Source organism: Myotis nattereri (assembly GCF_964212035.1).
Source record: "Myotis nattereri genome assembly, chromosome: 1".
NCBI lineage: Eukaryota > Metazoa > Chordata > Mammalia > Chiroptera > Vespertilionidae > Myotis > Myotis nattereri.
Genome location: NC_138075.1, coordinates 110,853,437 through 110,876,788, shown reverse-complemented (window position 1 = coordinate 110,876,788; position 23,352 = coordinate 110,853,437). Strand labels below are relative to the sequence as shown.

At 54.7% G+C, this 23,352-nt stretch overlaps 1 protein-coding gene across 2 annotated transcripts; it reads right to left on the bottom strand.

The window, feature by feature from the left end:
- Positions 1-300: 300 nt before the first annotated feature.
- STRA6 (signaling receptor and transporter of retinol STRA6) lies at positions 301-22,082 on the bottom strand (the record flags this gene model as incomplete). Of its 2 annotated transcripts, none has more annotated exons than XM_081099937.1 (18): positions 301-470; positions 979-1,128; positions 1,459-1,622; positions 2,346-2,447; positions 2,530-2,647; positions 3,739-3,872; positions 5,235-5,310; positions 8,801-8,963; positions 9,882-9,943; positions 10,207-10,283; positions 10,456-10,523; positions 12,794-12,916; positions 14,292-14,458; positions 14,631-14,654; positions 15,295-15,398; positions 16,670-16,764; positions 17,091-17,157; positions 21,973-22,082. In XM_081099937.1, the coding sequence occupies 18 exons, from the start codon at positions 22,080-22,082 to the stop codon at positions 301-303; spliced, it is 1,974 nt and encodes a 657-aa protein (XP_080956063.1). The 2 variants fall into 2 exon arrangements, with proteins under 2 accessions (XP_080956063.1, XP_080956062.1); XM_081099936.1 differs by having other exon boundaries at positions 15,295-15,434; positions 16,679-16,764.
- Positions 22,083-23,352: the final 1,270 nt, after the last annotated feature.

Below are 23,352 nucleotides of genomic sequence, written 5' to 3'. Positions count from 1 at the left end.
GGACCAAGGGCCTAAACCATTGATCGCTTTCTTCAGAGCACTTAGCTTCCCAAGGCCAAGGGAGCAGAATAGAGCCCTCTCTCAAGGCTCACAATGTAGACAACCTCCACTCAACCACAGTGACCTCCAGCCTCGGGGGCTGGTCACTGGGATCCTGATCCTGGGACCTGCTGGCAGAGCTAGTGCTAAGCAGAGAGCCTACCATGGCTGGGGCAATGCTGGGAGAACCAGGGAAGGGATGGGCTGGGAAGAGGGGAAGCAAGCGTACAGATGGGGACACATGCCTTGGCGTTCTTCCCCTCAGGGCTGGGTGCCATTGGCCCGGGCACCTGACAGGGCCCTCTTCCGGAAGGTCTGTAGGGCTGGGTTGTGCAGCAGCGTGTAGGTCAGACCCCAGCGAGCCCTGCCTTGGCGGGCTCTGGGCCCTGTTCCCTTGGCCACAGGGTCATTGATCTGCAGCAGCTGCATCCCTGAGAAGGGGAGACATTCTGTGAGTCACACAGCAAACCCAGCCAAGCCCCCTGCACCCAGTCCTGAACAGTCTGAAAATCCCCTGGGTGAGTGGAGGAGGCTGCTAAGACTGGAGTTCCAGCTTAGTGTCCCCCTCCCTACTACACACTTCCCAGACAGTATGGGAGGAGCGGGGAGGACAGACTGCCGGAGAGGGAGAGGTGGAGGGTGGCCCATGGTGGGGGAAGACGGAGCTCCTTGGCAAGATGGCCATCTCCTTCTCTGTGAGAGGATGTGCGAGCATGCAGAGGGAGAAAGGATGTGCATGGGCACACATGCATGTACATGGTGGAAAAATTACCAAAATGGACCAGGAAAATTCTCACTTCCTCTCTCCCACAGGCAGCTCAGGAACAGAAAGTGAGCATTTTCCTGCTCAGTGGTGCATGTTGGGGAGGGGTGTATCCCGCCTTCCTGGGAGAAGCTGTGGGTGGGCTCAACTCTCCCAACCCCAAAGGGAAGGAGCACCTTCTTCTTCCATTCCGAGTCTGAGGCCATCCTGGGGGGCCGGATGGGGCTGGGGCTTCTGTGTTCGCAGGAGCAGGGTACAGAAGGCTATCATGGCTGGATGCGACTGGTTGACTTCAATCTTCAAGAAGTTGCAGTATGTGCGATAGCCTGGGGTGGACGGGGGATGGTGGCGCTCAGACAGAAGGGCCCAGACAGTCCCTAACACACACACCTACACACACCTACACACACCTACGTGCACACACACACACACACACACACACACCCTGCACACTCTGCATGAAAGCACATAGACACACCTGAGCACATGGCACATGCACTGCACGTGGGCCCACTGCACACACCAATGTGGCAGTCCCAGACATCCTCAGAGAACAGATTTGAACATAAACCAGGTCAGGGCATCAGGGCAGACCCTCCCTTACAGCTTGGGCAGCCTGAGCAAACCCCCACCCTGGCCCTGCCCTGTGACCTTACCAGGGTCAAGAGTGGCAGCTCTAGGTGGCAGCAGGCTGAGGTCCATCTGACCAAGGTGGACAGCATTGTAGAGGGCAGAGAGGACCACTCGCCAGATGGCCACCATGACGCCCACCAGCACGTTGATGGGGAAGAGAAGGAAGGTGGCTGCATAGAGTGCGCAGCTAGGGTGAGGGAGAAGCAAGGCTAAGTCAGGCCCCCACACCCCAGCCCCTTCCTCAGCTGATGACCACAGCTGATGTGTACTTATTGAGTACCTGCTGTTTATTGAGTATACTTTGTAGGCACCCCATCCTGTGCTGGAACAACTCAACCCAGCTGGCCCTCCTCACCACTCTGGGAGACAGGCCATGTACTCCCTCCTATAGAAGGGAAACTGAGGCCCAGAGAAATTGGGTGACTTAGCTAAAGCTGCCTAGCTAGTCAGTGTCAGAGTTAGGGTTTAAGTTCAGTTCCACCTGGATCTTTCCATGACCCCAGTGTCTCCCACCTCCCTTCTCTGGTTCCCTTGTCCACTGACTCCGAGTCTCCCTTGGGGCCAAGTTCCGCCCACAGCCTTACCATCTAACAGGGAATTAATGTTTCTGTTAATCTCCTTCCTGCAAAGAGGGAGGCACATGGTGTGGAGGGCATGGAGGATACAGGGGAGAGCAATGTTGATCTCGAAGCAGGAAAGGCTATGGGGTGATGCTGGCCCTGTGACAGATGTATGTGGAGTAGGCTGGGCCACTGCCCCATTCTCTGTGGGTAAGGCAATCTCTGTTTACTACCCACTGGGCTCCCTGACAGAGAAGGGAGAGATGGCAGTGGAGGAGGAAGGACACAGCTAAAGACACAAAGAAGAGGCTGAGGACCTGAAAGAGCCACAAACCCAGGAGCTGCCTTACCGGTTGGTCAGCTCTGGCCATCCATGGTGAGTCTTCAGAAAGACCCAGTGGGCTGCCATGTTCTGCAGAGTTACAGCCAGGGCCAAAGTCAGCCAGAAAGGCCTGCAGGCAGAGTGGGAGGGTGTCACTGTTAGTAGCCCTCTGGGAAGGGGTCCTAGAGCCCTCAGCCCTTTGCCTCTCTTACCACAAGGACCCCAGTGATTGGAGGAGCAGAAGGTTACTGCCATGGAGCACGGGCATAAACACCAGGAAGGCCAGGGCCATGGTCCCCAGGAAGAAGATGATCTGCTGTGTCAGGAGCCCTGCCAGGATGAGGAGGGGACAGACATCAGCCTCTGCAGGATCCAGACCACCCCTGGCACTCCCAGGAGCCCATAGACCTTGGAATTGGGCAGACCTGATTTCAGATCCCTGCTCTGAAGCCTCTCTGTGCCACCTTGAGCAAGTTAGTTTACATTTCTGAGCTTTGGTTTCTCCCTCTGTAAAATGGGGAGAGTGGCCCCTACCACACAGGGCTGTTGTGAGGACCCAATGAGATTATGCCTGTGCAACCCTTTGAAAACCAGTAGGTGCTTTGTCAATGTTATTTTCCCTCCGTTGCCGCTGAGTCCTTGGGAAGCGTACTACATTTTAGAGTAATGCTTGCGCTCTTACTGGCCAGAGTCCGGAACACAGTAGGCGCCCCACAGTTGTCTAATGAAACAACTGCTAATGGTTCATGTGGGGACATGTGTACAAGAGGGCTTGGGAGGTACAAAGTCCACTGAGATGATCAAATCTACTCCTTGGTCATCCTTCTGCCCTCCTTCTGGAGTGCAGGGTGAGAACTGAAGGAACCAGCAGGGAGAGAAAGCTGCCCTGGCTCTCACAACACTGACCCATCTTCCCTGAACGTCAGAGGCTTTATTCACCACAGTGCCCTGGGGAGAACCAGAAAGTTAGGAGCTGGGAGCGTCCTGGGAGTTAATCTAGTCCAACTCCCTCAAGAACAGACCCCCTTAGCAATCCCCATCTATGGCCATGGAATCCTGCCTGCGTACCCCCAGTGACATGGATCTCATTGCCTCCTGAGACAGCCCATCATGGCATAGCCCTCCCTCACACAAGCACCTTCCAGCCCTGGGTCTACCCCCTGTGTAAACAGCTGGTGGCACCCCGGGACCATGCTCATGTTAGGGGCATCCTTTCCCCAAGGGCTCCTGTGTCCCCTAGCCCCACCTGAGTGAGCTTCCTGAGTGCAGGGAAGGCCAGGCGAGTCCCTCTTTTCACTCTTATCCCAGAACTTGCCCCAGCACAGGCAGACAGTCAAGAACTGCTGACCACTCTCCCCTCACTCACTGGGGTCAGGGTCTGGGGCCAGTCAAGGCCCAGCAGGGTGGGCTGAGGGGCTCACCAAGGCAGGAAAAAGCAGTCTGGTAAGCGCTGAAGTTCATCCAACAGAATATGGCCTGGCGAGACGGGTGAGGGCTCTGAGGCGGGGGGCCAAGGTCCAGGGCAGCCCCTCGGTGTAGCGCTTGCAGATTGGCCCTGGGATGAGGGTGAGAAGGCAGGGATCTCAGGAGCACATATACTCCCTAAATTCTTCCTCTAGGCTAGCCACTGGCTGAACTCTCAGTCTAATTACAACCCAAAGGCAGGGAAGCTCAGGGCTGTGGGAACCCAGTGGAGGCTACTAAGCCAGCCATGGGAGGTCAGGGAGGGCTTCCCAGAGGAGGCAAGGTCTGACTAGAGAGTCTTAAAGGATAAATAAGAGTAAGAGTAAGCTGGTGAGGTGGGGATCTAGGGAAACAAATTCAGGCCGAAGGTTCAATGTGAGCCAAGTCAGAAAAGTGAGAAACAACAGAAGAGATGGAAAGTGACTCACAGCTTGGCCATCAGAGTGGGGGGCAAGGTTCCCCATCTATGGCCATGGAACCCTGCTTGCATACCTCCAGTGACATGGATCTCAGACCTACTGAGACAGCCATATTGGCACTCAAGCAGGAATGTGCTGAACATAATGCAATACAGAAGCTTGAGGGCCTGGAATGCCAGCCTCAGCAGGGCTACCCCTGTGAGGAAAGATCCCTGTGGGACAACCTCTGAGGCCCGATGAATGAGCAGGTCGTGGGAACCAGTTCTCTGACATGGACCACCCTCCCTCCCAACTAGAACCTCCTCTCTCTCTGCTCACATTTCCTCAGTGCTCCTTATCATTTACATGAGCGGGCAAGGCGGGCAGCCTGACATTCAATGTCCCGTAACAATCTCTCCAGTGCCGGTCAGACCACCCCCTCACCCACACTCACAAGCATCAGGCTCACCCAGCCTCTGTGCCCTTGTCATGCAGTTCTCCTGCCCGTGGCACCCTTCCTCCCTCAGCTCCTTCGTCCGCTCCCATTCCCAGGTGCCTCCTATCAAATCCAGCCCACCCGGTGGCCCCTCTCAGTGTGAGCAACTCACACTTCAGCCCCTCTCAGTCAGGACCTAGAATCATTCACAGACGGTTACCCACTCAGACTGAACCGCCCAGCTTCTCTGCCCAACACGGGGCAGCTGACTCAGTGGCAACCTAGGCCTGCAGAGACTCTCCCTCCCTCTAGTCCCAGGGCTTTCCCCACAGCCCTTCTGAGTCAGGGGTCCTACAAGCCCATAGACCAGTCGTGGGCTCGTTTGAAATGAATAAAACTAAAAAAAAAAAAAAAAAAAAAGACCGTACCCTTTTATGTAATGATGTTTACTTTGAATTTATATTAGTTCACACAAACACTCCATCCATGCTTTTGTTCCGGCCCTCCGGTCCAGTTTAAGAACCCATTGTGGCCCTCGAGTCAAAAAGTTTGCCCACCCCTGCCATAGACGCTGACCTCCTCCCCACTTCCACAGTGAGGGACAGAGCCAGCCACTGACCTGTGTGTCACCAGTGAGCGGGTCAGCATGAGGAAGGTGAGTGAGCAGGACAGGACCAAGGCTGAGATGTAGCAAACTGGAGGGTGAAGAAGAAGCAAAGTGGGAGGCCATGCCTGGAGGCTCTCCTGGCAGCCTCCAAACTGCTACCAGGGTGTGCCACCCGCCCACTGTGAGCAGAAGCCTCTTGCCACATTCCCTGTTCTCAGACCCAGTGGAAGCTGACAGCCCGGCTGGCCTATGGTGCCAGGTGACATAGGGTGGCCAAGATGAGGAGAGGCCCTCTCTGAGGTTGTAGACTTGATCCTCACCCGGGTCTTGCTTTGTCCATTGCTGTGTGACTTCCAGTGAGAGATGCATTCAACCTGGCATCTGCCTCCAGCTCCACTGCTCCCTGAGCGTGTGGCCTCCAGGTGTCATTTCATCTCCCAGCCTAGCTTGCTAATGCCGGGCACACTGCTGTGCTGCCCATCTCACAGCATGATGTGAGCATGAAACCCCATCTAGGCCTGCATCAGTGGCCTGTGTTCCAGGCACGAGGATGCACATGCACTTCAGTGTGGCCTGAGTCCATCAGAATGAGGGGAGGTGACCACTGCTACCCATCTCTACCCCATCCCCCTGGCCATGAGCACAGATCATGAGTTTGCTGTCTCACCAGCAGCTGGGGGAGAATGCCTGGTTGTGAGAAGCCTGGTAATGAAGCAGAGCGAGGATGGAGGCTGCACCCCTTTCACCTTACATCCACACCCAGCCTTGCCCTGCACCCTCAAAGCAGCCCTACAGGAGAAGACGTGAAAACATGGAACCAAGAAAGAGGCTGAGACTCTGAGAGGTCTGCCCCACCAGCCACACTGTAGGAAGTGGTAGAGCCAGAAGTGTAACCATTCCCAAGCAGACCCAGAAAGAGCCAGGCTGCCTGCACCCTGCTCTCCTCAGCCAGCCCAGGGAAGTGTTCCTGGTTTCCTGTTCCACAAGAGCAGGGCCGGTGGTTGAGGGGCAGGGAGTGCAAATGCACGTGAAAAAGGCAAGCACTGGTCCCACATTAACTACAGGTGCTGGAGAAGGCACTGGCAGCACGCTCGGATCACCTGGAGATAGTAAAAGCCCCATGGCCCAGGCTACACCCCCAGCCAATTCAATCAGAAGTTCTGGGGGTGGGACCCAGGCCTTAGCTTTTGTAAAAACAACCCTGGCGATTCTCACATGCAGCCAGCATTGAGAACCACTGTAATGGGGGCTTTCAGAAGATAGAGCCTTAAAGGTTTATTTCAATAAGCAATTGAGTGAAATCAATCAACCAATTGACATGTATAGAGTGCCTGCGACAGTGGTTCTCAAACAAACTGTAGGCTCACATCAGAGTCACCAGGGTTTCTGAAGTCAAGCCTGGAGCTTGAGCCTTGGGGTTTTTAAAGTTACCAGGCGATTCTTGGGGAAACTGCTCCAGAAACCGGAGTCTCCCTGCCTGTCCTGGGCTCACTCCTCCAGGGGCAGGAGGTGGTACTTTTCTGAAGTGAAGTTGGGAGAAAGCTCTGAGCATGCATCTGCCCTTCAGGAGCCAGTTCTGCACCAGCAAAGATGCATTCAGACTATTTCTGCCAGGAGGTAAGGAGCCTGCCTGCTGAGCCATCCCGGGGCCCCAGGCCCAGCCTTTGATCTCCATCTACCTCCTGCTCTACATCTTTTCAATTGGTTCCAAACTTGGGTCCCTCCTAATCCTGATGCCCATAAGGTCTTCCTGCACTTGGCCTCCTCTGGGACACTGCAGCTGTTCCCTTCTGGGACCTGTTCGGTGGATCCATGTCTTCCCCACCAGATCTAGGGCCTCAAGGACAAGGCTGCCTTTGTTGCTGCAGAACCGTTTTGCAGACAGGGAATTTGAAGTCCAGAGAAGTGCCTTGCCCAAGGTCACACAGCTAGTAAGTGACAGTGCGGAAATTCTGATCTAGTCCGCCTGGCTCAGAGTGAACTTTCTGTGACCAATGCCAGGTTTACTAACCAGGTGGCAGCCCTAAAACAGGCCCTCAGCGCTCAGATGGCATATTAGCTCCTTAGGCTAAGAACACACCAAAGGGTCCCAAAGCCAGATCTAATCTCAATTCCGCTCTGGCTTGCTGACTGCTTTGGACATATCTTTAATGCCCCCTCGGCTTCGGTTTTCCTCATCTTCAAACTAGGAGAGTAAAGATTGCCGTTTGACCCCGCATCTGAGAAGATTCAAAATGGGAACCTTTGGGTGTGGACACCACAGCATTTGATTATAAACGCCAGGCATATTGACTAGAAGCAGAATCCATTGTCCTGGGCATGTCACTTCCTGCCTCTGATCCTTGATTCCCTATTCTGAGCTATGGCGTCAATGATGTTAACCTAACAGGGCTGTTGTGAGGTCTGTGCTTGGATGTGGACTGATGTGAGTCATGTCTACTCCTGCCTGTGGCCCCAGTTGTAGCCAAGTTGGAAAATCTCCCTGGAGATGTCATTTCAGCCCACCAGAACTTGTCACCTGTCCAGCTTGTGGGCCTCAGCTGCAATCCAGGGCAGCCTCAGGTATGGGAGGAGAATCGCTCAGGAAGGTGGTGAGGCTGGCGTCAGGAAAGGAAGCAGTACCGTACACACCCCTGCCCTTTCCCATTCCCTCCCCTCCCCGCTCTCAGCCCCTCCCAGCTCTCAGCATGCCTGATCTGTGGATGAGGATACTGATGGTCAGGAACAGTGGCAGCCTAAGCTCCGAACATCACATGTTACTCCTCAGAAGCCAGGGTACTCATACCAGCCAAGGACTCCAAAGTCAGCAGAGAGTGCAGGACCCATGACTCCTGACCACCAGGCTTTGGTCTCACAGTGGTGGAGAGAGTCCCAGCAGGGGCATCAGAAGGCTGAGTTCTTTCCTGCCTGACATACCAGCTGAGGTGAGCCCTTTCCCATTGTGAAGTGGGGACACTTCTCAGTCTCCTCCACAGGGCTACTGGGAGGGCCTGGAAGGTGGGGGAGGTGGGTAACAGAGCTAAGAGATGAAGGAAACTTCTAACCCCAGAAGGGAAGGCTGGTATGGTTCCCCAGCCTGGGTCTCATTGTCAAGGGAGGGAGGAAGGATATGACCTGAGGACAGGGATTGGGAGAGAAAAAGCATCCGCTGAGCCCAATCCCATCCACCATGAGAATGAGGTCAAAATTTTGGTGCTCCTTCCATCCCCACAGCTCCACCTCCTCTCTTCCTCCCCAGCCTTAGCAAAGGCCCCAAGCTGTCACCTCAGCTCACACTCCATGGCCTTCCCCATCTCCAGCCTGCAGAGATGGGCAAAGCGACTGTGGGTGAGGCTGGGAGACACCACACAAGCTGACGAGGGGCTACTGAGATGACCCCTTCAGGTCTCAGAGTCTTGGGACCGGAAGCCCCAAGCTCCAACCCCCCAATTTGGAGATGACATTATTGAGACCCAAAGAAGGGAAGGAATGTGTCAAAGGGCGAGCAGCTCCGATATCCCACTATCCCACCCAGCTCACATTCTCCCCCCGCCCCCCCCCCCAGGCCCTCAGGGACCCTCCTCCCCCGGGGACCTCACCTTCCAGAGCCCACAGGTGGTACTTCACCAGCTCCACCACCTCCTGCCTGTCCTCTGAGAGCACAATCCCAAAACCGGCCAGCAGGTAGGAGACGTCCGTGGTGATCCCCGCCCTCACTTTCTGGATGGTGGGTACCACACCCACCAGCAGCAGCAGGGCCACCTGGAAGAACCCCAGAATGAGAGCACCAGGGCCTGGCTGTGCCGAACCAGGCACTCCCATTCCAGGAAAAGTGTTTTCTGAGTCACAGGGAAGACTCTTGGAAGCACACTGGCTGCGTCATTCCTGGCACCCATCAGTGTTCTGATCTGCCCCCAAGAGCAGTGTCCTCATGCCTGTGGTCAGCATGTTACAAACAGATCCAATCTTAGCTAATAGGCCAGACGTGTGCTTTCGGGCGGCACAACTGTACATCTACGCCTGTCTGTCAGTCTATATCAGTTATCTATCTTAAATTTCAGAATATAAAATTTCCAACTTTTCTACATTGGAGAAGGCAAAGTGTCCTATAAATGAGCAGAGGCATTGGAGCTGGACAGGCTTGGATTCAGACATTGGCTGCCCTGAGATATTAGCTGTAGGAACTTGGCCAAGTCAAATTCACCTCTCTGAGCCTCCATTTCTCCCCTCTGTAAAATAGAGAAAAATCATACCCACCTCCTGAGATTTGGGTTGATTGGTTGGTTTGTAAGGGGTGGTGGTGGTGGTGGCAGTGGGGATTTATCAAACACATGTTATTTCACTAAATCTTCTCAAATTCCCAAAGATGAAGGTAATTTCTTCCACTTTTAGCTGAGCCAATGGGTTTAAGGAGGTTGACTAACTTATGCAAGTCACACAGGACGTAAATAATGAAGCTAGGATGTAAACCCTTGTTCATGTGACTCCAAAACTCATGCTCTGACTCTGTGTGAGTCCAACAAGAGCTAACGCCTTCTCCCTCTGGGTAGGCCAGTGTTCCCAAGACATCAGAAGCAGTTGGGCAGGATTGTGGGCCACGCTTTTGGAGAGCTGAGCTGGGCCTGAGCCATCCAGACTTGGGAGTCCGGAGGCAAATGGCACTGCAGAGGCAGGACATACCTGGTAAATGGCCGTCCCTGTCAGGGTGGCTGAAAGCACAAGTGTCAGTGGGAGTCGGAATCCTGCAGTGCCCAAAAAGAAGGGCATGGTGAGCCTAGCACCACCCAGGCCCAGGAGCTCCCACACCTCCCCGGAGGCCCAGGAAAAGGGCCAGGGCTTATAGGACCCTGGACCACCAAGGCCAAGTCAGGCCAGGGGCTTGGGGCTGTTCTTCCTGATGACAGAGTTCTGAGGGTGGCAGGAGCTGGCCTGCCACTGTAGCTGCTTTGTGCATGGGAAGGGGGAGGTCACCTGTTACTCTGGACCTCAGCTCCCCACTCCATACCTCGCTGTGGAGTGTAGATGTAGTGTCTGAAGCAGATCCAGGCCTGGGACAGGAAGCCATGCTTGGATGTGTGGGAGCTGCAGAAAGACCCAGGAAGTGGAGGGGACTCAGGGGAAGCCCCTGCCCCGAGACCCAGAGTTTTGTCAATTCCTCATCTCTGCCCCACAAGCCTGCCCATTGCCAGCCTCCCAAACAAGCCTGCCTAGCCAGCCCTGCCCACTGGCCCAGAGGGTGTGCCTAGAACCTCACCTGCTTCTCAGCTTCTTCAGGCAAAGGAGGGTCCTCAGATATTCCTCAGGGTAGCTGCTTTGCAGCCTCTGGGGGGACAGACAGATGAAACCTGCCTTGAACCATCCCTGGGACCCTGGCTTAAGGTACCACAGTGGGCACCCAGTAGGTGCTCCATAAAAACCTCTTGGTTGTGGTGGAGTGCAGAGAAGGGCCAACCTGTGGGATGAGGCCCATATCCCCCAACACTGCTCTTTCCTCCTCCATAAATACAAGATTAATTGGTCTCCTATCTAAGAACACTCAATGCTGGGAAGTTCTTCCTAAGGTCTAGCTCCAACCCTCTCCTGCTTTACTCAGTCACATCTCATCATTGTTTCCCTCTTGGCCCTCAGACCTCTGCTGAGACTGGGGCAAAGAGAGCCTATCTTCCATGGGCACATCCCTGATCAGGGCGCAGGATGGGGCCGTTCCAGGTCAGATGCCCAGGCCTCTCCTTCTACTCAAGGGAGAGCACAAGGGTAACAGGATTTGTCTAAGCCACATTCCAGGCCTTAAGCTGACTTCCAAGTGGCAGAGACCAATGGGAACAGGGGGTGAATCCCTGCCCCCATTATTAGGAGAATATAGGCCATTGTCACCTGTTGCCATAGCAACTCCAGGATCCAGGACAGGTGTGAGTCAGCTCAAAGCTTGGCTGTGTCCTTTGAGGCTTAAACCTCTTTGACTAAGGGCCAAAGAGGATTTTATTTCTCCCAAGACTTCTCAAGAGGAAACACATGCAATAGGGGGAGAGTCAAGGCAGAGAAGATGCCTGGAAGAGGAGGGGGACAGATTCAGCAAGGCAGAGCCTGGTGCACGTGTATCCTGGGGAGCTGCTCCCCTCTTCTGAGCCAGCTGTAAGAGTGAGGGGACAACAGGCTTCCCTAGAGAATAAGGAGGAAGTAGTGACACTGCTGTTGCTCTATGAAAGCTAAACCCAGTCAGGTGAGCCCATGGGGACCCAGGGCGGCCCCTGTAGAACCTGAGCCCACTCTGGCCTCTTCTCCCCTCATCCTCCATTCCTCCTCAAGGACCTCGCTCCTTCTTGAGCTTCAGTCCCAGGCCCTCTCCTGAGCTCCAGGTCATGGTTCAGCTGCTCATCAGACCCTCAAAATGCAAACTGGCACAACTGTGCATGGTCCCCTGCACTCCTGCTCTCATCCAGTGCTCCATATGTCAGCAATGGCACCACCACCTCCCTGCTCTGACCTGGATACCATCCTTCAAGCCTTCCCCCCCCTGAAAAGTAACCAGACTTTTTCCTCTGTGTCCTCAGACTTTCTCAAGGGCCTCTGTGGAGCAATTTCCTCTTCCTCCTCTTTCACCAGGAAGAGTACCTGACCCTCTCCACCCACGCTTCCATGCACTTGGATGAGCCTCTGTTGTTCCTTTCACCTTGCTGTAGACAGGTGCTGCTGCATCCAGCTCCCCCGCTCACTGGGAGCTCCTGGGGTCAGACGCGGCCAGTCAGCTTCGCATCCACAGCACCCAGCCCCGGGCCTGGCACTTGGTAGGTGCTCAGAAGTCTTCTTAATAAGATTATCATATCTCTTGACACAATGTGCCCGTCCATCTACCCCAAACTTCAGAAATATTTGCTGAGTGTTTATTGTGTACTAAGACCTGCTGGGTGTTGCCAATCAGGCATGAACAAAACATCTCTGCCCCTTTATTCATGCTCTCTCCTGTGCCCGCAGCGCTTTCTCCTTATTCTCTCCCCATTCCAGATCCTGCCTGTCCTTCAGGCCGCTGCTCAGGTCTACCTCCTCCAGGAAGCACTCCCCCCCCCCCCCGCCATCCCCCTCCTAATCCCCTCCCCCGCCCCCCCCCCCCCCCCCCCCCCCCCGCCGCCTTGTCTGACATTAGCTGACTGAGAGTTGATTCATTCCACAATTCTTCCCTGCGTGCTTCCTGGATCATGGCAGTCTCTGCGAGCTCCTCACAGAGACAAGGCTCCTGACTGGTCTCATGTCTCCGGTTTGATCCCAATGGTTCAGGATCAGAGCTATGACTTACTGCTCTGGCCCAGTTCTCCTTTGTTAACGGATAAGAACAGATACTACACTTGATCTTAGCCAAAAGGCCAAGAAGTGATGCAGTTCTCCTTTGTTGAGTTCCTGCTGTGCACATAGCTCAGTGCCCCAGGCATCTTGTGTGCCATCCCAGGGCCTGGCCTAGCCTTTGCCTTAGGAGGGAGGACTAACCAGTTAGTTGGCAACTTGGAAAACCTTTTCTGAGGCCTATGCTGGGTCCTCCACCAAGTATCACCACATATAGGGGACCAACAGACAGGGGGAGCCCAGCCCAGCCCCTTTACCTCCAAGCCCGCTCCTGTCCTCTGGCTGAAGCTTCTCACAAGCTGCACCGGGTACCAAAGGCTCAGGAATCCAAGGCCCAAAAGGAGAGGCATGGAAGCCAGCAGGGAGTAGTACTTGTAGATCTGTATGGACAGACAGACACCAGACACACCTACCTTCTGCCTTCCTGCCCAACCGAAGGCCAGGGTCCATTTCCCTTCCAACCTCACCCAGGACTCTGCGGGTGGTCTGGGCACCATGGAAAGGCTCTGGTTCTACCACCATCACCCACCCCAACCAGGGCACTTGGGACAGTCACTCCCACTTCACCTTCTCAAGCCCTGCAAGATGCCTGCCCCTCCCCCAGGCTCTTGGACTCCCATGGCCCTTAGAGGAACCGAAAGGAGGAGGCTATATAACCCCCTCCTCCCGACCCAGGGAGCTGCAATGGAGCCTGAAAAAGGTATACCCACTTTCTGTGTTCCTATGTTCCTGACACTTTGGACACAGGCCCCTGAAAATTAGACAAAGGCCTAATTTTGTCTATGCACAGTTTGCAACGTGGTCATCAGGGAAGTACATGCCCTACCTCCTGGCTTTGAGGTACTTGTCCCTGAAGTCTCAGGGCTGGACTTCTCATATATTCACTCACTTATTTGTTAGTCAATCCTTTTTATTGTGAGCTTAGTATATATCAGGTTCTGGGTGGTGAAAAAAATCAATCAAGTCCCTGCTCTCAGAGGAACCAACTAATCTTCACCTCTACCCTGAGGGATTGATAATATCAACTCCATTTACAGCGTGGAAACTGAGTCTCAGGAAATTGACATGGTTTCCTCAAAGCACTTAGTACCATGTGGAAACATTCTGTACATTTGTTTGTTTACATCTCCCCTTCTGAAATAGCAGCTCTTGGGATACCAAGAACCTCGTCTGCCTTGTTCACAGCTGTATTCCAGTGTCTAGAAATGTCCCTGGTATGGATTTTGTGCTTCGAATGTTTGTTGAATAAATGAATGGATGAGTGAATGAATGAATGAAGCCAGATTCAAACTTGGGTTGTCCGACTCCTAAGCCTACATCTCCACCCTTTGGGCTCTAGACTGGGCAGCTTCACATCCCTAGCCAATGGCCAGTGAACCAGGTAAGGTTTTGGAATTCTCTGAGACCATCCCCTTCTCAGTGTTTGCCGCCCTCCATCTGTCTTCATTGCCCCTCCAGCCTGGCCAACAGAAGGCTAGGGGATCAACAATGGGGGGATTTCAGGCTTCCTTTTCCATCCCCTCTGCCCCTATCTCCTCCCTACTGCCTCCAGACTAGAAGCCCTTGTCAGCTGGCCCAGCTACCTTGTCCCATAGAGGGGCTGTGTGGAATGACATCTGTTTTAAGGAGTGGAATCCCGTGTACAGTGGAAGGTGGCAGGAAAGCCCAGCATACAAATAGAGATGAAAGGAGCCATGCTGGTATAAGCAGCTCCTCCATGTCCTCTGCCCCAGGCCCTCATGAATCAGTGGTTACCTTGGGCGCCTGGGGACACTCTGCCTTCTGCCAGACCTGGACACCAAAGTGAGCCCAGGACAGCACACTGCCGAGCAGGTGGGCGGCTGCATGCCTGACTGTGGCACAGGCGGCCAAGGAGTAGTAGAAGGCAGGGTAATAGAGCAGAGCCAGCATCTTCCAGGGTCCTGGAAGGCAAGAAGGGCAGAAAGAAATATCTATAGAGGGGCAGGTGTGGACTGAATCCAGTCCACCCAGACCTCTCTCAGGTCTCCATCTTCCAAGTCCCTCAGGTAGGCAAGTGCCTGGCGTTCAAATCCAGGCTGACGAGCATCAGCTCTCTGATCTTGAGCCAGTTACCTCTTGGAGCCTCAGTTTTTCCATCTGTAAAATGGAAGTAATAGTACTAAATTAGTAATGACAAAATAAGAAGGTCTACATACAATGCTCAGCATGGTATCTAAGTTAGTACTAAATATATAAGCTACTACTTTATTATTAACTCCTTCTCTGACCCTCAGCATCCTTCACTATAGAGTGGGGCTAATGTCCACACTTTGTGGAGTCATTGTGAAAACTGGATGATCTAAAGAGGTCATGCCACATGCCTCTCCATGGCAGCTGTCCTTGTTACCATCACCTTCTTGCGCTCAGCTCAATTCTCCTGGACCCCTTCCTGAGCCACTCCCCACCCTCCTTCATTCTCACTGGGGGGTGGGGGGGGGGGGACCTGAGTCCGGGGGACTCAGCCTGTGCCCATGAACAAGAGAGTTCCCTACATCCTGGAGGTGGGGTTTGCACAAGAATAGAGGAAGCAAATAGGACAGTATTGACCCAATGTCTGGGACCAACAAAGGGAAACTTCAGGCATTGTGGAGGGACAGTGGGCGAAGTAAGGGGACAGTGTCTTCTTGGCAGTGGCTTATGAACAGAACGGGGAGCAACTGTAGAAGAGCCCTGCTCCGATATTCCGGATTCCCACCCCAACCCCATCCCATCAATCTAGGCCCACACCGCTGGGCACCTCGGCTGGATGGTGAAGTCAGGGTGAGGAAGGGCAGCGGGGCCTCAGCCGAGGGCAGCAGACACAGGGAGCTGAAGAGGACCATAAAGATAGCAGCAGGCACAGTCCAGGGCCCGTCCATAGTCAGGAAGTCCACAGGGCTGGGGCAGGGGCAGGGACAGGACATGAGGGAGTTGTTCAGGCCCAGTACCCCAATACCTCATGCCATGTCCCACAAACTGGGGAAGTAGAGCCAGTTCCACTTTCCAGCCCACTTTCCAGATAGGGAATTGGAGGCCCTTCATCCATTCATTCCACAAACATTTGTGGAGTGCCTTCTATGTATCAAGTTCTGGGCCCTGTGGCAAAGTGACTTGGGAACATCCCCCCAACACAGCAACAACAACAACACACAGGAACAAGCCTAACAACAACAACAACAACAACAGCACACACAGGAACAAGCCTAACAACAACAATAACACACACACACACACACACACACACACACACACGCCTGAGCACAGCTCCCTCCACCCCCCTGGCAGCTCCAGGAAACAGCTGCCTCCACACTAATTGCTCTGTCTGGGCTGGCAGACTTTCAGAGAGCTCCAAGAGTCACAACATCCTTGCACAATGTCAACGCCCTGGCCTGAGTGTGACCCTGGGTCAGAGGGCAGACAGAGGACACAGCTATCCTAGGCATCACCTCCCTGGCTCAGGTCAGGCCACAAAGACCCTCTGCTTCTATGGTCTATCTTGCCCTCATGCCCTGACACCTCCATCCTGCTTCACTCTCCCCCAAACCCTCCCCCAGTCAGGGTAGAAACCCTAGTTCCCCCACAAAGTCAGCATGTAGGACCCACCTTGGCGTGCAGCCCCAGCCTGAGGTGCAAGGTTGCCTACATTGGGGCCCCACCCACCACCTCCCCCAACCCTTTGGTGTCTCCCACATAAGTGTGATCAGGGTCATCTCCTCAGGGTCATTTCCTGGAGGTCATCACTGTCCGGGCTTTGGGGTTGCAGGATGAAGAGTCAGGGGGAGAAAGTCCCACAGAAATCTGCCGTTAGCATCAGGATCCAGATGAAACCCTCAGGGGAAACGAGGGTCATGATGGTGTGAAGTGATCATGGCCTGTCCAGACCATGAATCGCCTGACAAACTGTGTCCGAGAGCTGGGCCCTGTTGGGTTCCAGTTCCTCGGGGATTGGAGCAGGAGCAGGTGAACCTGAGTGGGTCCCTCCCCCTCCCTCTGATCATCCCGACTAAACCTGAAGATCTGGGTGGGGATGGGGAGTGCCCCAGGCTGAGAGAAGAGGGAGTGTCCCGAGGCCAGAGCTGGTACCTAAAATTCGCCCCCCAAGCTGGGCCCCTGAATGGGGGTGCCCAGGCCACGGCACCAACCTGGGCAGTCCGGACCTGCTGTGTCCGCCATGGGGCCAGAGCTGCCGGCACCTCACCAGCAGGGCCAGCAGCAGCAACACAACCACCTAAAGGAGAGCACAGTGGAGGGTGTGGGGTGCCCAGGCCTTCCCTGATGGGCTGAGTCTGGGGACTTGGCCTCGCTACCTGGGAACCCCCCCCCCCATTCCCCTGTGCATACTCATGTGGCATCTTGGGGACTGGCCAAGAGGTGACAAAAGTCTGGGAGGTTGGACTTGGCCTGCATCCTGGTTTGGGTTCCAACCCTGCGAGAGCCCCCTCCCACATTTTGGGCTCCCAGGTGCTCCCTTCATCGGCCCCAGCTGGGAACACCAGTCATGTTGCCCAGGCTGGCAGCAGGTTGCAAGCCAGTTTGGACTTAGGTTAGACTCACCGACAGCACGGCCAAGCTGGTATGGAGGAGGCCAGGCGGCACACTGGGGTGGCAAGACGGCACCACCCTGCAGATCAAGTGAAGGCTGGTCATGCCTGAGTCGGGACTCCCCAGGTAGGCCACCAGGTCTGGGGTTCCAGGTTGTCTACACTGGGGCTCCATCTCCTTCAACCCCTGGATCTCTCTTACACAAGCCTACCCTACTCGGAAGAAACAGATTGGGACAGCTGGGCTGAACCTCTCTTCTTTCTCACCCCGATCCTTCCTATCCTTCAAGGCCCACTTGATCCTCCCCCCCCCCTCCTCCAGGAAGCCTCCCTGATTGCTCCAGGCATCACAGACCTCAGAACTGTGACTGAGCATACTGCCTATGTCAAACAATCACGTATTTGGTCCTACAATTTGCCCTCCATTCACTGGTATCTGAGTTTGGTCTGTGTCTGACTGGAATGATCTTCCTTAGCCTTTCAGGACTTATATCTCTTCCTGCTTCCCTTTCATTAATCTGAGCAGTTTGCACACTGCACAAGGATGCCCAGCCAAGGGAATGGGTGTGGTCTGAAATCCAGGCCGCACTGCTCTCAAGCACTGCGCCTACTGAGTTGCATTCATCTAAATGGGGGTCTCTGTTTCTGATTACCACAAAGGCTTCCACGGCCTGGCAGAGGACCTACTCTGGCCATCGCTGAGTACAGAGGTGGGTCCATGGTGGAGATAAAGAGATCAATGGGCACAAGAAAGGCTTCCACTTCCTCAACTGGATCATGGCAAAGAAAGGGTAGGATTCCTGAGCTCAGAACTGGCCCTGGACTTGGCAGAGCAGACAGGACTGGTCTCTGGGGAGGAGGAGACTCCTGAGTTCACCCAGCTAGAGCCTGGGAGGATGCCTGTGAGGGCAAGGCCTGCAAGGTGCTGCAGCTGGGCCCTGCCTGCCCAGGAGGCTCAGCCAACCACCTGGGCACCCTCTTGCTGTGTGAGAAGGAAGACTCCCAAGGTCTTGTCTGCAGGTGATCTCAGAGCCCTATGACTCCTCTGGAACAGCCTAGTCTTCCCAGAGCTTGCTTTCTCTCAGAAAATCCCAGAGGGTGAGAAGCAGGAAAGAACCTGGTTGCTGGGCTTGTCCTTGGGGTGGAGGGACAGAATAAGTCTGTTTTGTGCAACTTCTTGGCCAGGGCAGAGCTGGCATCTTTCCAAAACAGAACGGTACTCATGGGTAGGGCAGGTGCCATGTAGGGAATCAGGTTCCCACTGTCTGAGCTCAGGCCTTACACTCCCCACTTCTAACTCTGAGGCCCTTACTCCAGCATATGGGGTGGGGCTTCAGGTGAGAAATGGCCTCTCTCAGCCCAGGAGCTCATAGCCACCCTTGTAGGCCCTCAGCGTGCACCTCCGCATCTGACTAGGTCCTGCTCAAACCTGTCCCCCCGCTAGCCAAGGCAGGGGCTCAGCAAACTGTCCCTGGAGCAGCGTGGCCATTTTCCCACTTACCCCAAACCTAAAGCCCCCCACATGGATCCTCTCCAGGCCCTATCTTGGGGAACCCCTGGCCCTTTTTGTATCATCTGGACCTTCCATCTACCCCTTAGCGCCGTTTGGCTTAGGCTCACGGACCCTCAAATGACTGAGGTCTGAGCAACAGAAATTTGGCCAGTGGCTCATGGGCCGGTGCTTTGTGCTGTGGGACAGACAGAATGGCACAGACACAAGGAACACCACCTCAGGGAGGGTGGGGAGCTTGATCCTGGAAGACACACAAGCAGATGCTACAGGATGCAGAAGAGGGAGAGAACCTTGGGGCAGGTGTCAGCGGCAGTGGTGTTGGCTTTAAGTTTGAAAGACAGTTAGGACAGTGTTCAGGATTTTAGGAAATTTCTTTTTTTTTTTAAATTCTCACCTGAGAATATGTGTGTGTGTTGTTGTTGTGTTTTTTTTTGTGTTTTTTTTTCTTGATTTTGGAGAGAAGGGAGAGAGAGAAAGAGAAACATCGATGTGAGAGAAAAACAGTGATCAGTTGCCTCCCGTATGTGTCCCGACTGGGGATTGAACTCACAACACTTTGGTGTACAGATGATGCTCAAGCTAAGATAGCCATTCAGCCAGGACAATTTTAGGAAATTTCTGTTGCTAGACTTGAATATAAATAACAGTAGTTAGTACTTACTAAGCATTGACTAAGTGTCAGGCACTGTTTGTTTCATGGATTAACTCAGTTATTACCTAAGAGGTCTATGCTATTTGTATCCCTCTTGTGTAGACAAGAGGGCCTAGTCTCAGAGAGGCTAAGTGTATTGCCCAAAGCACACAGCTAGTCAAGTGGCAGAGTCAGGATTCAAATTGAGATAGCCTGGCTCTGGCACCTGCCTCTGACTGGGAGGTGAGAAGTTAAGGTGAACCATATGAAATTGCCATTTCCGTACATCAGAAACAGTCGAATATCAGCATTTGCAAATGGTTCTGCATAGATAGTCGCTGGGGAGTGGAAATGGCAGGCTGTATCTCAGAGGCATTTAGGAGAAGGAATGTACATGCCTTGCTGTGGAGAAGCAGAGGGAAGGCAGGTTTCTGGAATGACTGTGGTGAGCACCTGAATCAAATGAGGCCCAAGGATCTGAGGCTCGGTCTTGAACCCTGAGGGACAGAGGCCGACTGCAGTGTGGTGAGGACACGGAGACAGAGAAAGAACCGGACAACTGTTTCTAGAATTCAATTCTGAGTGGGAGCCTCAAGGGGCCCCATCCAGAGGGGAGGACAGAACACATCTCTGTGGGTGAGTGGGAAAGGCTGACTGCCAGGGGGGAGGTCTGGGGCTGTGAGGTCCCAAGAGACCTGGAGCCCTGCTTCCTGACTCCCCCCACTCACAGCAGAAGGGCCTGCAGATGACCCTGGCATGGCCTCACCCCTCCCGTAGGAAGTCCATGAGGAAAGCCTCTGACTCCGCCTTCCAGGCAGCCCTTTGAAGCTGTGGGGAGGTGAATGACATTCTTGGCAGCTGCCACAGGCATATTTGTGTCCCCAGGCTCTGGCTGGGATGCTCAGTATTGATGATGGGTGGATAGCATGCAGGCACACGTCAAGCTGGGCACATGACTGGCCAGAGGGACCTCTGCGGTGGAAAAGGCCAGCTCAGCTTATGCGGATCAATCCCTTGCCCATGGGACACCCAGTGACACATCCCGTCCCCATCAGACTCACCACCCCTGCCCTGACACCGTAGGGGCACATGGATAAGTGTGAATAGGAGATTGAGTCCATCCCAGCCACAGTCACCAGAGCCTACCAACCCAACTCCCAAGCCTGCTGGGGCACACGGAGGCACGGAGGGGAACCACTGTCAGAGCTCCTCAAAGCTTTGGTGCCCCATCCCCCTGGGATGTCTGACTCACACAGGGTGGCGAGGTGAGCCCAAGTTCACTTCCTTGGGATTCCCCTGGGCTACCTGCTTCCCGCTCCCACTTTGAGGGGGTGGGGAGGGGAAGCAGGCAGCTTGACTTGGTTTGGCTAAGTGAGTAGGTTCAAACAAACTTCTTCATTCTTCCCTGCAGTGGGAGAAGGGAGCTCTGCATTCTAGATGCCACCCATATTAGAAGCAATACTCTCCACTGCCCAGCCCCTGCCACACACCAACTGTCTTCTAGGGCCATACCTAAATACCCAGCCACAGAGCTGCCCCAGGTGCGCGCCCCAGCCAATGACCAGACCAGGAGGCACCTAAGGTTACAGCTTCAGATTAGGGCCTTAACCCAGGTCAGGGTCTGTGTCCTCGTGGGGCTCCTGGCCCCTCCCCATTCTGCCTCTTCTCCCACTCCATACATGTGCAGCAGGGTCAGCCAGAGGAGAGGAGGGACACACCCTTGCTGACAGCAGGGCTGCTTTCCCTGTGGGCAGAGCCCAGGGTCCCACAAACAGCTCCTTCCTCCAGGCCTGGGTAGAGCTCCGCTCCTGCCAGGTGACCCAGGGCTGGCCAGGCCACGGCCCAGCCCCTGAGAAGGCTTAGGAACATTTCTCCTTCTCCAGTTTCTTGTTGATGAAAAACAGATGTGCACACATCTGGCACGGCAACCCCCCAGCCTCACCTTTCCAGTTCCCCCAACCCTCAGAGCAGGGAGATGGGGGATGGGGCCAGGGATGGAACAATGAGGGGGCCACTGGGCTCTGGGGCTCTCATGTGGGGGCACAGCATGTGGGGGCACAGGGAGGCCCAGATCCCCCACCAGGGTGCCCAGACTAAACAAATGTAGAAATGGTCTGGGAAAAGGCAGCTGTGGCCTGCCTCCTCAGGGGACACTAGGCTGCATTGAGGCAGCCTCCCTCCCCTGGCTGACCCCAGCACTCCTGCTAAAAGGAACAGGACCTCCTCAACCTCACAGATTCTGAGGCCAGTCAAAGAAAGTAGGCGTGGCCTGTTTCCCCTCCCCCACTTTCTTCCTTGGTTCTCTGCCTCTCCCTCCCCCAGCCTGCCCAGAGAATCTGACATTTGCTAACACCACACCCCAGATGGTCACCACAGGGCCCAGTAAACCCTTTAAGGCCGGCCCACCTTCCCTCAACCACTCACCCAGCACTCTCCATCCTGGCTACAGCCGTGCCACCCATTTTAAGGATGGGGCCCGGGAATCAATCAACTTTAAACGCACCACACAGGTGTTTTTCGGGTGACTAGCCTGGCCAGTTCCCCACCTCAAGTATCTTAACACATCGACAAGGGCTGTTGTTCTCATGTAACTGATGAGGAGACTCCAGCCCAGAGAGGCTGCACTTTGCCGTGGGTCACACAGCGAATGAATGGCAGAGCCCATCTCAGCAGCCCTCGCACACTCTTCCCTGTTCCCCATTCTTGTCTCTGCCACACGGCCCGCTGGCCAGAGCCAGGGGCTCCACTTACCCTTCAGGCTGCAGCTCCTGGCTGTCCTGGGGCTCATCGATGTACCAACTGCCATAGGAATAGTCCTCTGTGGCCCCAGAGGAGGTCTGGTTCCCTGCTGCGCTGGACATTCTCTGGCTCTTCTCCTCTGACCCCGAGACAAGAGGGGGGGAAAAAGTCTACAGATGTGAAAAGAGGCTTAGAAAAAAAAAATAAAGAGAAAGAGACCCAAACAAAGAAGCGTTTCTCTTTAATCCTCAAGGTTACTTTCTTGCTTTTAGCTCTGGGAATGTGGGCCTGGGAGGCTGGCACGGGAGGAGGGGAAGGGCTTCTCTTGTCCTTTCTTGTTACCTCCCGCCCAAATTTGCCTGGTGCTGCAGGGTGCTAGCTCTTGAGAGTAGTGCTCCCTTGGGGTCCTGGAGCTCTTGTCTGTCTGTCTGACCACCAGCAGGCCTTTGTTCAAAGGACCATTTTCAAAGAAATTGTGTCCAATCAAGACCTCTCTTCCTTCCCCCTCCTCAAACCCACCAGACCGACCCACAGACACACTCTCAAGGAAGGGCCAGGGAGGAAGGAGCTGCAGAGATGAAAGGGTAGGCGGGCTGCTGGGCGGGCTCAGCAAGTCTGCTGGACCCTCCCAGCTGAATTCCTGGCCCCTCCTGCTCTTGGAGGTACAGCCCAATCTCCCCCACCCCCATTTTCATGATCCTGACAAAGACACCTGGGAGGGGGATAGCGCTGATCTCCACTGGTTCCCAGCCCAGGGGGTGTGGCCGGAGGAACCTGCCCCGGACTTCAAACACAAGTACCTGCCTTCATGCCTGCCCCAAAGCTCCCACACCTTTGCCCACCATATCTGCAGCACTCCATGCTCACTCAAGTCCAGTCTGGCAACCTGGCATTTTAGCAACCCAAGGAGACAGGTGGGGCTGGCAGGACGGAGGCTGGAGGGAGCCTGTGCATTCTTTCTCCCTGGTTTCCATGAAGGACGCAACATGTGTCTCATTGGTAAGACTTTCTTTTTCCACCTTGATTTCAAAGGGAGATAACTCACCCCACAAGGCAGAAATTAGTCCTTTAAACAGGAACCAGACCCACGGGCAGCAAGAAGAACCCCATCTGCCTGCCTCCTGCCCCTTCCAGGATGTGGAGTGAGGGTGAGGAAGACAGGGCCTGGGCAGATGCTGGGGATATCTCTCCATCCTGTCTCCCCCGAGAAGCTGCCCCCCACCCCTGTCTGCTCCCTTCCCACTCTTTGTTCTAGCAGGGGTAGGAGTGGGGGTGGGGGGCAAGATGCAGAGAGCAGTTAGTTCTCAGGCCCCTACCCCTGAGTGAGGGTCAGGACCCCTGAATCTTTGAGGGTCTGTGTCCTTCCAGTACCCCACAGGGGCCTGGGCCTGG